Below are 15,956 nucleotides of genomic sequence, written 5' to 3'. Positions count from 1 at the left end.
TCCCTGCATCGCCTGTATTAGCCCCCTCCATGTATGGGCACTAATGCTGGTTGATGGGCTTGAATTACATTTGTCACTGAGGTAGATTTGATTGAGGACCATTATCAGTACCTGACATTTGACATCTTATTGAAGTTTACTCAGGGATGAATGAAACAATGGGGTGCTTAAAAATACATTTGTGCTTCAGTACTTATAAATCTATATGTTTATTTATCAAATGGAAAAATTCCTCAGCTTTTCAATTTGTTGTGCAGTGTTTGAGAAAATAATGAGTAACTCTAATAACAAAAAATCAGTTGAAAACACATAAGTATAAAATATGTTGAACAAACTAACGTTCAAGGATAGTCATGCAGGTTTAAAAGAAATATTAGTGTTTGTTTGTTTGTTTTTTCAGCCTGCTGCTGGAACTCCTTTTCGTTTTTGTGATTTGCAGAAACCAGACGACTCTCCTGCATGATTAACTCAAACCCAAAGACTCTGGACTCTGCCGTTCTCTCACACCTCTGATAGATCGTTGTCCCATTCCCTCCAGCTTCCTCCTGACTGTGTAAAACAGGCTCATTGCAGACATATTTTTATGCATATACTTTTACTTACGCTTCGGCATGCTTTGAATCATTCGCGTTGAGAAATGCAGTACATACAGAAAGAGGGATCTAGACATTTTAGTTGCATGTCTGAAAAAAGGTAGATGTAGAGCACAAACAAAAAAGTCATTCTGATGTTACAGTCGGCACATAGTCTTGATCAGTTAACACAAATATGTATGAGTGAATGGGATTATGTCTTTTGGAGGACGCTTTCTTTAACTTGAAATGAAAATGAAAAACACATAAAGGGAAGAAAGTGGTGGAGGACGCTGGTTCACGGGGTCCTGACTGGAGAGTGTTTTTGACTGTTACAAGGGCAAGACAGGCTTGCCCTTGCAACAGGGGCAAGCCTGTCTGCCATCACTGTGGGATATCTGCGGGTGCAGGCAGGGGTGGAGAGAGCCCCAGGTGGCAGTAGACTCACATGCCTTGGGAATCTACATGGCAACTACCCCGGGCAAGCAAGAGATAACCAATGCTTAAAGCAATGGGAGGCATACTATAGAAAGGCACCACGTGAGAGAATCTATATGATCCGCATCCACGGGTTCAACAACAAAACCTCGATAGTTTTACTTTCTTCACATAGATGCTGCTGACTGAAGGCTCTCTTTCACTCAGCCACCCTCAAGTCACACTAAACAGGGAGTGAGGCTTTAAGGGAGAGGCAAAATCACCACTGCACAGGAGATGTCACAGAAGCATCATAGTAAAAATAAATGCAAAAAAGTTTTTTTTCCACAATCATTAAAAGACTAAAAAGAAACTGAGATAAAAACCCCGTTAAAGCCATTTCCTTGTAATGAAGGCTACAAGCAAATTGAGATTTACTTGGGTGCTAATTTGTCATGTTTTATATAAACTGTAGGTCTTGCTCTTGTTTTGCTCTCCACCAAATGTGTGAGACTGGCTGTTTACCTACTAAATTCTTTAATAGTTTCAGCCACAAGTTGTTAATGTTGTTCTCTTAGCAGGCAGCAAATGGTTCACAGAGACTCATTTATACAGTTTTAGTGCAACTTTAAGTGTGTTGCTGCTGTCAGCGTCCACGACTGTTCTGGTAGAGAGAAATGTCAGATCCTCCGTTGGTTCAGTTGCATTTAGAGTCACTGCTTCATTTCTGTGAAAAGAGGTTTGCAAGGGTGACTTTCAAAGAGCTAAAAATGTAATCGTCGCAAACAAAATGACCCTCGTCTCCTTTCTGTCCACTGCACATGCAGATTTACTGCACAAGTACCCATATCATGGTGCTATTTGTTAATGTCCTTGACTGTGCAGATTAAACAAACAACTTATGCAAATCGGCCGCAACATTTGCTGATTTAAATTAATAATAGCAACCAAAATCCCATTTTTATTCAGCCACAGACTCCCTAATATGTTTGAAAAGGGATATTTTATGTAAATGACTCATTGAAATCCATTTTTCAGTTAATCATTTTTGCTTATCTTTGCATAACTGTACTTGTTTGACTGAGCTGACGCAGTTTTTTTCTAATTGATTTTTTTTCCGGTCACTGTTTTTGAATCAGTTTCACTTAACCAGTGTGGTGAATGAGTATCGCTTACAGGCAGGATCAGTTAGGCACTGGTGTACTTTACTTATTATTTTGAATGAACAGGAGAAAGAAGATCATTTTGGATGTTTATGTATCAAGTTAAGTAAACACGTGAACACCTAGCCGGAGGGAGAATTTATCCAGTTTGCTGTAAATTTTTCAGACTGGTGGGTTTAATTCTTAAAAGAAAAAAAGGTCGTGTGTGTTAGATTCCTCCCGTCTGTCTCTACGTGCACTGTCAAGTTGACATTTTCATAACTCTTTTTGACCTTTTCCAAATTGCACAATTTATCTGATTTTGATTTTTTGATGGAGCTCAGCTGCTGGTATCAGATTAGTCGCAGGGAGGTGATAAATTGCATGCACAGTGCATGCAGTGTTATGTGTTACAGTCTTGTCTGAATGTTATCTCATCATTCTCGGTCTTTCATTACTTTAAATATTCAAAACAGTCACACTCAAAAACATAAAACTGCCCATGAACAATCATTGCCTTTATCTATAGAGGAGCTGCGGGCTGATATTCAGACTTAGAATCCCTCTCTCACTGTGTTTTCACAGGCTGTGTGCTTTTGACTTGCCTTGACTTTGATCCATATCCTGCTTCTTGGCAGGATTCTCTGACTCTGCTCTCGCTTTTTCTGCTCTCCCTTTGACTGTAAACCCTTTCATTGGCTCTCTCTCTCCGGTTTCTGTCTGATTCTGTCTCGATCCACTCTGCTAACCTGTCCTCAGGGCAGGCTCGTCGCCCTTCATCTGTCCATCTTGTGCCTTCTCTGCGGGTGTAGATGCCACTGCATGCTTCTACACCATCAGCTCCCTCATAAGTCGTTAAAATCAGAGGGAAAAAGAGGAAAATAAAAACAGTTATGTGACCTGACCCAGTCATCTGAGATCAGTACCTCCTGAGTTGAATGTCACAATTGACTTCTGTCTTGTGCGTTTCCACAGGCCGCGAGCGGGGCACATTTGTTTTTGACTTTTGTCACATCTCTGCGTTGTGATGTGAAATGGGCCCGAGCTGATCACACTGCAGCTTCAGTGTCTGCAGAGAGTAACACTGGAAGCAACTAACGAAGTCTTTTGTTGTAGCTTGAGTTTCACTGCTAGAGATTAAAATGATACAAATTTCAACAAGTACATTGTGAAGCCGCAGATAAAATGTGAGATGGGAATGGATACACATCCAAAACCCGTGGAAATGAAATGAGTCTCAGTTGTCACTCCGTGGATGGTGAATGGATCATGGAAAATGTGGGAAAACCTGAAAGAGAGGCCATTCAAAACTACGCAGCCAACATCAGTCACCTAACAGGGGAACGTCAGCTGAGCTTACCTGTTCTCTTCTCAGACTAGCTGAGTGATGATGCAAGTTCACTGGTGTGAAGCATCAAATGCATGTGACAGGTACTAAAACAAACATGATGACACTTTGGTCACTATCTGCAGCTCTGCACCTCTACCATGTTTTGAAAAGCAGGTGTGCTGAGGGTACTCCACAACCCACTGGCAGATGGTAGAGGACCTTCGAAACTCCAAAATAGGAAATGAATAACCAGGTTTCTCAAAATTGTGTTGGTTACATTCCTTAATCCATTTTTATTTGCAGTAAATGCTTAATAGTAGATCTTATTTTGCCTTAGTAGTCCTGATGTAAACAGAGACAGCAGTACATGAGACATGAAACTACTTTTACACAGCCATTCTGGCTGTGTAAAAGTAGTTTTCAGGTTTATGTATCTATCAAAGAGCAAAGTAGTGGATGGTGAGAATCAACAACTGGCAGCGAGACGATTGCCTGACTAGCAGGACTAGCTCTGCCAGTTATAGAGCTATGAGCTAATGCAAACTATTCTACAACAGATTTTAACCCTCATTTAAAAGACTGATATCACTGCAGAGCGGGTGGCCAGCATGGACACCCAAGTTTGTGAATGCCATAACTTGAGAAGGAGGTGCCTTTGCACTGTCAAATTGATGCCATAGTAGCATCTGCTAAAAAGTAGGAAAAGTTTAAATCGTGGTGACCTCAAACTCAGCGTCAGAGGTCAGGTTTTCTGATAATCTTGTGAATATGATCACTTCACAGTGAAGCGATTTTCAAGTTCATACTACAGGTGGTCACCAGCGTTACATTGTTTTTAAAAGCATTGATCCTTAAACATCACACGTACACTGTACTTACTGACTTCCTAACAGATTTGTATATATTCTAGAATTCTTTCCCAGTGTTCTGAGTATTGGTCAGAACAAACCAGTCCTTTTTGTGCTGGCAAAAAAACACAGTTTTAGTCAAATGTGATCTCTAATTGAAGGGTAATAGACCGTTAATAGACAAAAATTCAAACCTGTGCACCTAATTCTTGGTATTTAAAGTCACTGAAATTAGTCAGCATGGAAAAAGAATATAGAAGTCATGCAAATCATTAAAGCCTAAATTTACCATGAGCTTCATTCCTGTAAATGTGTGTAAACTTCATAACAGCCTTCATAGTTATTTCTTTTTTTCTTTGCATATGCTTCCCATCAGATCAGCTTGGGCTTTATAACAGTGTCAGTGGATGTGAAACTGAAGAGTGATCCTGTATTCAGTATTGTTTTCCCTTTAGTGGTATTTACAGCTTTGCATGTAAATAACAGCGTTGTTGGTTACTGTTTTTTCATTCTCTTTCCACTTGCTACATGCGTGTGTTTTCTAAGATTACTATACTTTCATAGACAAGTATTATATTTTTATTTTAAAAATTCAGTTCATTGTCAAAGACCTTAATCATATGAAAACATAAGCATGCACAAGCAGTCTACATTTTGCAGCGTATGCAATTTATACAGTGCAAACAAATGCAACCTGTATTGGAAAATGTAATGTTCTTCATCAATGTGAGGGCTGAAGGTGCTGCTCCTGGGCAAGACTGTTTGGCATGTACTCCATTAAACCACAGCGTATGATTTTCTGACTTTTGTGTTGACCTAATGAGATGGAACATTTTAATTAGAGGGTTGGATTCTTACACAGAGCCAAACTGTTGTGCCTATCTGTTGAGGTATGACACATGCAACAACATGAATAAGTGCATTTTTTAAATTTAAGAAAAAATCTCAGCACTTAAAATGTTGCCATGAGTTAAGATTAGTTTAAACAAATGAAGATAAAAGGCGTATTCTGCTTCCGTTTCACCTTGAAGCAAAGTAGAGGAATGTTTCAGAGAGCTGGCGTCATGTAAAAACACTGTAGGCGTAATTCAAGACAGTAAACTGTCGCTGCAACCTTTTTCAAATGTTGCTGTTGGCATCGCGACTTTGACTTTGATCCGTATTCTATTGGCAAGATTTTCTGACTCTGTTCTCGCCTTTGACTCACACTGCTTTCTCTCTCTCCGCTTCTGTCTCCTCTCCCCCCCTTTTTTTTCTGTCTCTCCTCCAAATGCCACCCTCCTCCCCTCAGGGCGGGATGATTGCCCTTCTGCTGTCCATCCTCTGCCTGGTCCTGATCCTCTACACTCGCAGGCGCTGGTGTAAACGCCGCCGCATCCCTCAGCCCCAGAAGAGCGCGAGTGCTGAGGCAGCTAATGAGATCCACTACATCCCATCAGTGCTGATGGGAGGCCAGGCACGCGAGAGCTTGAGGAACTCCCGGGGTCAGGGTCCAAACTCCAGCGGTACCCTCAGTATCCGGGAGACACCGATTTTGGATGGGTACAAGCAGGGTTTGGATGTGGGATGGTTAGAGCTCAAGCCCTAAATATAAGCACACAGCATGCGTACACATTGCTGAGTTGAATAACAGTATCTTGTTAATTCCATGCTACACAAGCAGAGCCTAATATTGCCTGAATATAGACAGCTGCTTCCACAAATCAGCCTGTACACAACACACTTGGTTTTATTGTATTAGCCTGTAATGTGTTTTGATGCCTTTATCAGTACATTGCGTCACACATTAGCCACTTGTGACATTTATTCTAATTTAGACAAGCCTGATAATGATTTCGCTAATTGATTTCAACTACATCCCCAGGTATGAGTATGACATTACCGACCTGCGTCACCATCTGCAGCGGGAGTGCATGAATGGTGGGGAGGAATTTGCCAGCCAAGTCACCCGTACCCTGGACTCGCTCCAGGGCTGTAATGACAAGAATAATATGGACCTCGCACCTGGTAAGCTGAAAGATGCACAAACAGCCAGGTCAGAAAAGACACGCGACCTAAAGAACAAGTGCACTGAACGATATTTCTCATGATAATTACAAGTACAGATTATTTACCTTGACTTTAGGGTCATCGGCTTATTGGCTGTTATTGGTATTTAGCATTAAAGAGTATTTATTGTTTTATTTCATCTTATGCTGTTACTCATTTTCAGCAGATAAACACAGATAATTTCATGTCCTACCAAACGAGAGACAAGCGCGTAGCTCCAAGCCGGAGATGTTTCTTTGTTTGTTTTCATCTGACACTGTGCATTTTTCTAAGCAATGATAGAGGTTGAGACTCCATGTTGCTATGAAATGTTATCTTTTATAGTCATAAAGCAGTTACATTTTATTGCAGATGTTCATCTACCCATCTTATTAATGCATTTGTTTTTCCTCCTCCTCAGCCACACGGTTTTCTAAGTTACAAGACAATGCGTCAAAGGGGGTTATGTTTGTGTATTGCACAAACTCAGTTGCAGCAATTGCAGAGTGAAATAAATGAAAAATTAATTGGATTTTTAATTAAAACACATAAGTTTTATTTTCTCTCATAGGTTAGAAGTAATTATCTAAATGAATTTGGAGGGAATGATAGAGGATAAAAAAACATTTTTACAAACATGCATGGTGGAAATCCACAAACATAAGGCATCTTGTTCACTTGTTTCTACAGTTAGTAGAATAACATCAGCTGTGTGACCCATGTAGGATGCAGATCACATATAAATATAAAAACTTTAAAGAGTATTTTTGTCACCACTGACATAATTATGGAGCCACGTACCTGCCAAGAAATCTGGATTTTATGTTTTAGAGAAAGCATTTTTCATAATTGGTGGACTTTGGAGTTGAGCACCACTCCCATGAGAATTACTTCATGAAGTGGAGCAGTTGTGATGAAGGTACAGCCTCTGAATTTCAACTAAGGAGAGAGTCACCACTCGGATTCATCAGGAGATCTCTTATAGCTGTGCTCTTGTAAAATCCAAACCGCTCCACCCCAGCGCTTATGGAGCAGAGTAATCCTGTGCATAATGCATTTAAGATGTGTAACGCAATGAACTAGAGAAATAAAACATGGAGACAGCAGCTCATGCATGGAATAGTAAATAGCGTGAACATCAGAGAGGTCACTCAGAAAATAACATTTGAATTTAGACTTAAAATAATGAATTTCAGTAAATGTGTTTTGGCTCCTCTGACCTTTTCTCTGCTCTATGTATAATGTAGTAGGTACACATACATAAACAAATGAAAAACAAGATGTCAGGGGTATTTCGTGTCTGTTGTCACTTGTGCACTTTGTACTTCTTCAAAATAATCTTGTCTTACAGTTTACTGTACCTGGTAGTGCGGCTACTGTTGTTCTACCAAATGTCTCGTTTAAATGTTTTGAAATAAAACTTTATTTCTTTAAAATATCAACATTTTCATAAAGATTTTTCTTTTGCACAATTGCAACATTTTATTGTTTCCATATTTTAAAAAAAGACATTAATAATAGAGAAATACATGTTAAATTATCTGTAGTTTATTGTTATTAAGACATTTTGTGTCATTATTTATTAGTTTGAATTACACTGAGATGGACAAATATACTGAAAAAACTAGTTGGGTTTATTAATTATTGAATACAATGACATGTATTAGAAAATATACCACATACTAGACGTCTGCAAGCGACGTTTTAAAATACTGATGGATTTGTTTATTTTTGTTAATAATTCATGCTTTTGCTCATTTCTTTTTGCTATTTTGCAATTCTCTAAGCTAATGCACACATATTTTAGAAATTATGGTGAGACAAGGCATTGTAGTGGCTCTGAAAACATCATCCACAGAGATCCTGAATTAAGTTTAATCCGAATCCATGACACAGATGTGTGCTTTTTTTTTTTTTTAAACTGGAACAAAGTGGAGGACATACTGACATTGGCAGAAAATTACAGCTACCATGACAAACAGTGTCTGTGACTAAATACCATGACAGTCACATATCTGCAGTAATATTTGATTTTTAGTGTTTCCATGGAACTTCAGCTCTTAATATTTACAGAAATAGATCATTTTTCCCTCTGAGGCTTAAATGGGCTCTGTCTAATGCCCTAATAAGTTTTCATTTCATGCCAGCTTTTGTCTGTCTTTAATTTTGCCTGTTTGACTTCTGGTACAGCAAACAACATCCTGGATTTTCTTTCTTAGTATTGGTAATACTTTATGCTTGCCACGTCAAGCCAAAGCAAAGAAACAAAAATGTTTTTCCAAGTGGGTGCTTTCTCATTTTAACTCTTTGCCCAAAAATTCAATTAAACAAAAAAGAGTGTTTATTGAACCTTCCACCTCAAACTCATGTGTCAAATATAAAACACGTGACTTTAGGATGCTTTAAGGTTGGTACGTCTCCTAGCTTACATTTAAAAAATCATTCTTCTTATCTGCAGTGAGTGACAACACCAAGTTGGCGCTAATGAACAAATACAAGGACAACATCATTGCCACGAGTCCCATCGATAGCAACCACCAGCAGAACACCCTGCTTCCCCACAATACCTCCACCAGCCAACGCAAACGTCTCTCCAGCAACACCCGCGGTGAGTCAATCTCTGCCATGGATTTGGCACAGACAGCAGATAACATCAACACCACCAATCCATGAGTCCTCTCCAGGACTACTAGCAGCATCAGATCATTAGCTGGACATTGTTGTATCGTTACATGTGTACACTGATCCTGTCAGGTGGCAGCCTGGGGACTTGATGAAGGCAGTTACATTTGAAAGAAAAGGTTTTCACATGACTTGACATACTTGACATGGCCCTCCAGACAGTAAAGCCAACCTGAAACTTTAATTCTTCTCCTCTCTCCCCTTTTTGTGTACGATAATATAAGCTACAGAATGAATGTACAGTTTTTAATTGTTGCTTATACTAATAACATACTGTGTGGACATCTCATTCACATCTCTGTGAAAAGAAGAAGCAGAACACAAAGTATTACCATGAACGCTGGTGTAATCTGTGCTTTTTATACAAGATAGGTCCTGCATGGCAGTTATGTGTCTAGTTTAGTTAATGCAGTTCAGAGGCTTTAAAAAATCATAATAACCTTAAACCAAGGCTTTAGGGAAACAAGCATAAACACAAATGGTTTCTATCTTCAGAATCTGTCGGTGCAGTGAAATCAAGTCCTAAATGTGGTGGAGTAAGCCGACTAGACATTTTGAGTAGATTTATCAGCAGAGAAAGTGCCACTACTCACTACTTGCTGCTAATGTTTTTCAGTGGTCAATAGTTGTTTTGTTTTGTTTTTCATTCTGTAGCAATTTGCATATAATTGCCAAATTGCTGCACAGCCTAGCTCTGTTCCTGGAGCTTTAGTAATTCATAATGCAAAAAAATCTTCACTCAAGTGATCACGTAAATTATTGACTTTCACTTCATTATCCAATTTTTCTCAATGCATCCGTGTTACACACTCACAGTGTTCACAGGAATAAAACAGACTTCAATATTATTGAGTTTTACCAGATAACATCCAGACACACTTGATATGATAAATATGATACTGCTCTGTCAAGTCCAGGCAGTGGTCACTTACAGATGCAAGGCAAGGAGTAAAAATTGTTTTATTTTTTAATAACAAGTAATAGGACATAAACAATAATAGAGAATAGACGGACAAATTGTTTTACGTTGCAATTGGACTTTGTAAAAATGAAGTCTTCCTAGCTAGCTAAGGTGAGTATTGGTTGCCAGTAGATGTCTGTGTAGGTTTTCAGTCATCCAGGTCATGGTAATTTAAGGAGCTTGGAAAGCAAAGTGGCAAACAGCCACTTCATAAACACATGGCACAACATGGAAGAGCCACCTCGACAGGACAAGACTCAGCTGTACATCCGCATCTAAAGGACACAGGTCACTCTGTCGAGGATGCCAGTGTTCATATTTTTGGACAGAGAGGACAGATGGTTTGAAAGAGCAGTGAAAGAAGCCATCTATGTCCATGTGAATGTATGTGAACGTCCATCTTTGAACAGAGGTGGTGGCTTACGAAACTAAGTTTCGAGATCCCTTTCCAGACGTCTTAACACCCACGCACACCCGAAACCTCTGCTGCTAATGACTCACACCCTTTTTTACATCTTGGCTCATGCGATGAGGCAAGTGATCTATAGTGGGTCAACAACAATCTTCAGGGACAACTCCCACTAGTGCAAAAAACCCTGAACTCCCCACTATTTGGTCTTAGAAGTGAGGAAGCTTCTCGGATGAGAGCTGACTTAAAGAAGTCTAGTCACTTTTCTTTCCAAGCTTCTTAAATTCCAATTAGATGTTGTTGTTTTTTCAGTGTTGTTCAGTTTCAATGTTATTAGAGTGATCAGCCGCTCCTGTTCATTGAAAGCAAAGAGATTTAGTATCAGATTGCCTTTGTTAATGGTTTCCTCTACAAAAGCTAAAGTCAGACTTGGGAAGTTCAAATAAATGTTTTCATGTAACCTCAACATTCAAAGCATAATGCATGTTAATGCAAGTAGCCACAGAAATGGTAGCTGCTAACATGGTGCTGCTAACAATGCTGGCCTAACAGTGATGTTTTAATAAGATTTGTCAGTCAGTATCACAAAAACATGCATGAATGCACAATTAGTATAAAAGTATAAAACCTTTGTTATAAAAAGGAATTGACAAAAGGAATTAACAAAACATTGATGATTTTTTTTGTAAAACTTGAGTTTCAATTTGACTTTAAGATGCTTGTGGTTACTCGCATTGAAAAAAAATTCCCTGTCTTTTACCAATCACACCTGCATCAGCTGAAATACATTTTCTCTGAGATCTCATTTACTTGTGACCTACGGTAATTGTATTTGTAAACAACATATCGACATGTTTTTTTCATTTATTTTCTTGTTTTCCCATCATTGCTTCTTTTCAGACAAATGACTGAATATTGGTTCACCACACTAGTAACCAGAAAATGCTCTTGGAACCCAAAAGGCTAAGCCCTCTCCAAGTACTGTGTCTCATTATATGGGCATCTTTGTAAGATGTTTTGTAGGAGCGAAAATGCATTTCACTAAAAATGTAAAGGAGGATATAGAGGCCTGGGAGCGTGAGGGTCCTGCCCAGTATCTTTGCTGTTTCTAGGACTGCTCTTCTGGACAGAGATCTCGTATGTTGTTCCTGGGATCTGCTGGAGCCACTCGCCTACCTTGGAGGTCACTGCACTGAGTGCTCCGAATGCTTCTCAGGTTCTTCTCTCAGTCATTGGCACTTCTCCAGCTTCTCATGTTCCTTCTTCCCAATACCGCCGTCATTCGGTATAGCTACATCTATCACTACAGCCGTTTTCCTCTGCTTGTCCACCACTGCTATACCCGGTTGGTTACCCATCACCAGTTTGTCTGGCTGTATCTGGAAGTATCACAGGATCTTAGCTCAGTCATTCTTGACCACCTTGAGGGCCATGTCCCGTTTTGACCTCGTGACTTCCAGGTTATACTCGACACAGATGTTCCTGTACACTATGCCAGCTACTTGGTTATGGCGTTCCATGTATGCCCTGCCTGCTAGCATCTTGCACCCTGCTGTTATGTGCTGGAGTGTCTCAGGAGCATCTTTACACAGCCTGCACCTGGGGTCTTGCCTGGTGTGACAGACCCCAGCCTCTATGGATCTTGTACTCAGAGCTTGTTCCTGTGCTGCCATGATTAGTGCCTCTGTGCTGTCCTTCAGTCCAGCTTTGTCCAGCCACTGGTTTTGGATGTTAGCCACTTCCTCTGTCGCCGTCAATGATGGTTTTTCTCCTTGCTCCTCTTTCTTGGGTTCCTGCTGCCTGAAGTATTCAGCAATCACACAGTCAGTTTTAGCCATCTTCCTAATGTACTGATTGATGTTTGTTGTCTTATCCTGGGCAGTGGTTCTGACACTCACCACTCCTCTGCCTCCTTTCCTTTCACTTAGTGTCCAGTCTCAGGGTGCTAGATTTGGGGTGAACCCCTCCATGGTAAGGAGCTTTCTTGCCTTGATGCCAGTTGCTTCTGTCTCCTCCGTTGGCCAGTTTATAATCCCAGCAGGGTACCTGTTCAGTGGAAGGGCGTAGGTGAAGATAGCCCAGATCTTGTTCTTTCTATTCAGCTGATTCCTCAGCACTTGCCTGACTCTTTGCAGGTATTTGGTGGTTGTGGCTTTCCTAGTGACCTCTTCGTGGTTTCCATCTGGCTTTGGGATTGGTACACGTAGCTGTCCTCGATGTCTGCAATGTTGCCTTCTGGTAGTGCAATCACCTCATTTCTGACTTCTGACTAGCAGTGGGGACAGACCACTTGGCAGACTTGATGGTGACTTGTGCTACTGGCTTAAAGTCCTGCCTCTAGTGTTGTTCAACACATTTCTATTGAGTTTAGATGTGTCCTTGATCCAACACAGCTGATTTAAATGGATAAATGACCTTCTCAACATGTCTTGAAGTTCTCCAGAGGCCTGGTAATGAACTAAACTTGTGATTCAGGTGTGTTGACCCAGGGTGAGATCTAAAACCTGCAGGGACACCGGCCCTCATGGACTGGGTGTCACAGTCTGGCGAGGGCAGACTGTATGAATTGAAAAAAGGACCCAAAATGCAGACTCCAGGGAACAGGGAACAAAACTTGAATGTTAACAAAAGGTGAGCCGTTTAATATGGCTGGTAGAAAAGGTACAAACAAAGGGCAAGGCAAACTGAAGCAAAATTAACACAAACCTAAACTGGGGAATCTAAACAAACAATAAGAAAAACCTAGACAAGAAACTTGGAAGCATGGCATGGCATGGACAACAGACGACCTGACAATCACACACTGAAAACAGAGGACTTAAATACGCAGGAGGTGATTAGGGGAAGTGGAGACACATGAGGAAACAGCTGACTAGGATAAACATAATGATGCACAGGCAAGAGTAAAACTAACCGCATGAGCACAGAACACAAGACCCCTTTTCAAAATAAAACAGAAAACATGCAGACTTAGACACGACAACCAGAACTTGACAATGTAAGACACAGACATGAAACGCATGAAGAGCAGGGGAGATTTAACATGGTTGGAAACACGAGGGGGAAATAATAAGAACTAGAAACACTTATGCATGATAATACAAACTTGATAACATAAGACACGCAGCATGAAACACGAAGGGTGAGGGGAAGCTTAAATACAGGGGAAGAAAACACAAGGAGTCTAATAACCAAATGAACTTAGATAACCTAATGAACAAAATAAACTCAAACTTAAAACGCTGGGTCAAAAGACCCAGGACCATGACACTGGGATTGGGGACCCCTGATCTAGGCACTCCAGCATCCATATGTGGGGGATTGAGTTATATATTCATACTACCAGACAAAGGTTTGGGCACACCTTCTAATTTGATAGTTTTTTCTTTATTTTTTACTACTTTCTACATTGTATACACATACTGAAGACATCAAACATATGGAGGAAGATATATGCAATTATGTAGAAAAGAAAAAAATGGATAAATAACTCTAAATATGTTCTATGTTTTATATTCCTAAAAGGTAGCCACCCTTTGCTTTGTTGACAGCGCTGCAAACCCTCGGCCTTCTCTCAGTGATGTTCATGATGTAGTCACCTGAAATGGTTTCACTTCACAGGTGTGGCTTTTCATTTGTGGAATTTCTTGCCTTCTTAATGGGGTTGGGACCATCAGTTATGCTGTGCAGAAATCTGGTTGGTACACAGCTGACAGCCTTATTTGAGAACTGTTAGAATTAATTTTATGGTAAGAGCCAATCAGCTAAGTAAAGAGTAATGACAGTCCATTTTTACCTGAACTGAACGTCAGTCAGTCCGTAAAATTGCTAAAACGTTGAATGTGTCCCCAAGTATAGCGCCAAAGCCATCAAGTGCTACAACGAAACGGCTCACACGAGGACACCCCAGGAAAGGAAGACCAAGAGTCACCTCTGCTGCTGAGGATAAATTCATCCGAGTCCCCAGCCTCAGAAATAGCAAGTTAACATCACCTTGAATCAGAGCCCAAATAAATGTTCCAATAACAGACACATCTCTACCAGCTGCTGGTGACACTGTTGGGGATTTATTCAAAATTGAAGACACACTAAACCAGCATGGCTACGGTAGCATCCTGCAGCGGCATGCCATCCCATCTGGTTTGCGTTTACTTAGACCATCATTTATCTTTCAACAGGACAATGACCCCAAACACACCTCCATGCTGTGTACGGGCTATTTGACCAAGAAGCTCATCGAGCTTCATGTGGTAGTCAAAAGCCAAGAGTGTGCAAAGCAGTAATGAAAGCAGAGGGTGGCTATTTTGAAGAATGTAAAATCTAAAACATGTTTTGAGTTATTGCACACTTTTTTGTTTACTACATAATTCCTTATGTGTTCATTCATAGTTTTGATGCCTGCAATGTAAATACTCATGAAAATAATGAAAAATTATGAAATTAGAAAGTGAGTCCAAACTTTTGACCGGTAGTGCATATGCCAGATTTATCCTTCAGTAAAAATGAGGTCTGACAATGAGGCATTATGTGTTCAAGTCATTGCAGCACTGTGTGCTCAGTTCCCTGCTGTGGATGTCTTTTCTCTCTAAATGTTTATCTCTCACTATTCTAGTATTCACAAGAATCCATAGTGAGTCACTGAATGCCACCACAGGTTTAATCATTGACAACATCATGAATGCCCTTTGGAAAACTCTAGAGGACTATGAGACATTTTCACCTCGTTGGACAAAAGTTATCAATAATAGAGTGCAGAATACAGCAGTGTTATAAAAGTAGCATTGGAAAACAAGAGGCATAAAATGAGTCATAGATATAAACATTTCCTGGGAGATTATTGGGCTGCGAACAATAAATAAAACAAAGTTAGCAGGAGCGTGTGAAATCTCACAACGATGCAGATCTCTCTTATTATTGTCTTTTTCTACCATACATTTATTTATTTTTTAATTTTGCACTCACATTGTCAGCACAAACACCCATGCCTCCCATGTTCACCTGTGCCTGGACAAGCTGTGATATTGTCCTGTGTAATAACAGACAAAAGAATATTGGAAATGCAGAGAGAGAGAGAGAGGATACGGTTGATGAAACTGAGAGACATTATCCCATTATCATAAACAAGAGAAGAAGGCAGCGACATTTTTAAAATGTCATTTTGAAAATCTTAATCTTAAATCTGTTAACCTCAGACCATAACTCACTTTCTTCCACACTCGACTGCAAAGTGCTTTATTCTCAGTCCAATTAAAAACAATTCTGTAATGTTCGTTGATGCAAAGTAATCTCCAGAAATACCCATTCTTAGCCACACAAAGTAATCCAGAAATCTTTTCCAAACAGTGAGGAAGGATTGGAAATGAAAAGATACGACAGAGGGACATAAACAAAAATGTTCACATGTGCATGTACTTGCAGTCACTTCTATTTATCCTGGAATTCATTGCCTGGCAATAAATTATTTTATTGCCAGGCAATAAAATAATTTATTGCAGGACCACACACACACACACACACACACACACACACACACACACACACACACACACACACACACACACACACAC

General features: G+C 40.0%; 1 protein-coding gene across 1 annotated transcript in view; it reads left to right on the top strand.

Moving 5' to 3' along the window:
* astn1 (astrotactin 1) overlaps positions 1–15,956 on the top strand; it is a 466,944-nt gene that overhangs the window by 129,153 nt on the left and 321,835 nt on the right. Inside the window, exons 3-5 of the mRNA XM_013911994.1 lie at positions 5,601–5,851; positions 6,174–6,316; positions 8,796–8,945. Of these exons, the coding sequence (XP_013767448.1) occupies positions 5,601–5,851; positions 6,174–6,316; positions 8,796–8,945 (544 nt within the window). The remainder of the gene's footprint in view (positions 1–5,600; positions 5,852–6,173; positions 6,317–8,795; positions 8,946–15,956) is intronic.

This window comes from Pundamilia nyererei, unplaced genomic scaffold (assembly GCF_000239375.1).
Source record: "Pundamilia nyererei isolate P.nyererei 1_Seehausen unplaced genomic scaffold, PunNye1.0 scaffold00077, whole genome shotgun sequence".
Classification (NCBI taxonomy): domain Eukaryota; kingdom Metazoa; phylum Chordata; class Actinopteri; order Cichliformes; family Cichlidae; genus Pundamilia; species Pundamilia nyererei.
Note: the sequence above shows the minus strand (reverse complement) of the source record. Positions and strands in the feature narration are given on the sequence as shown.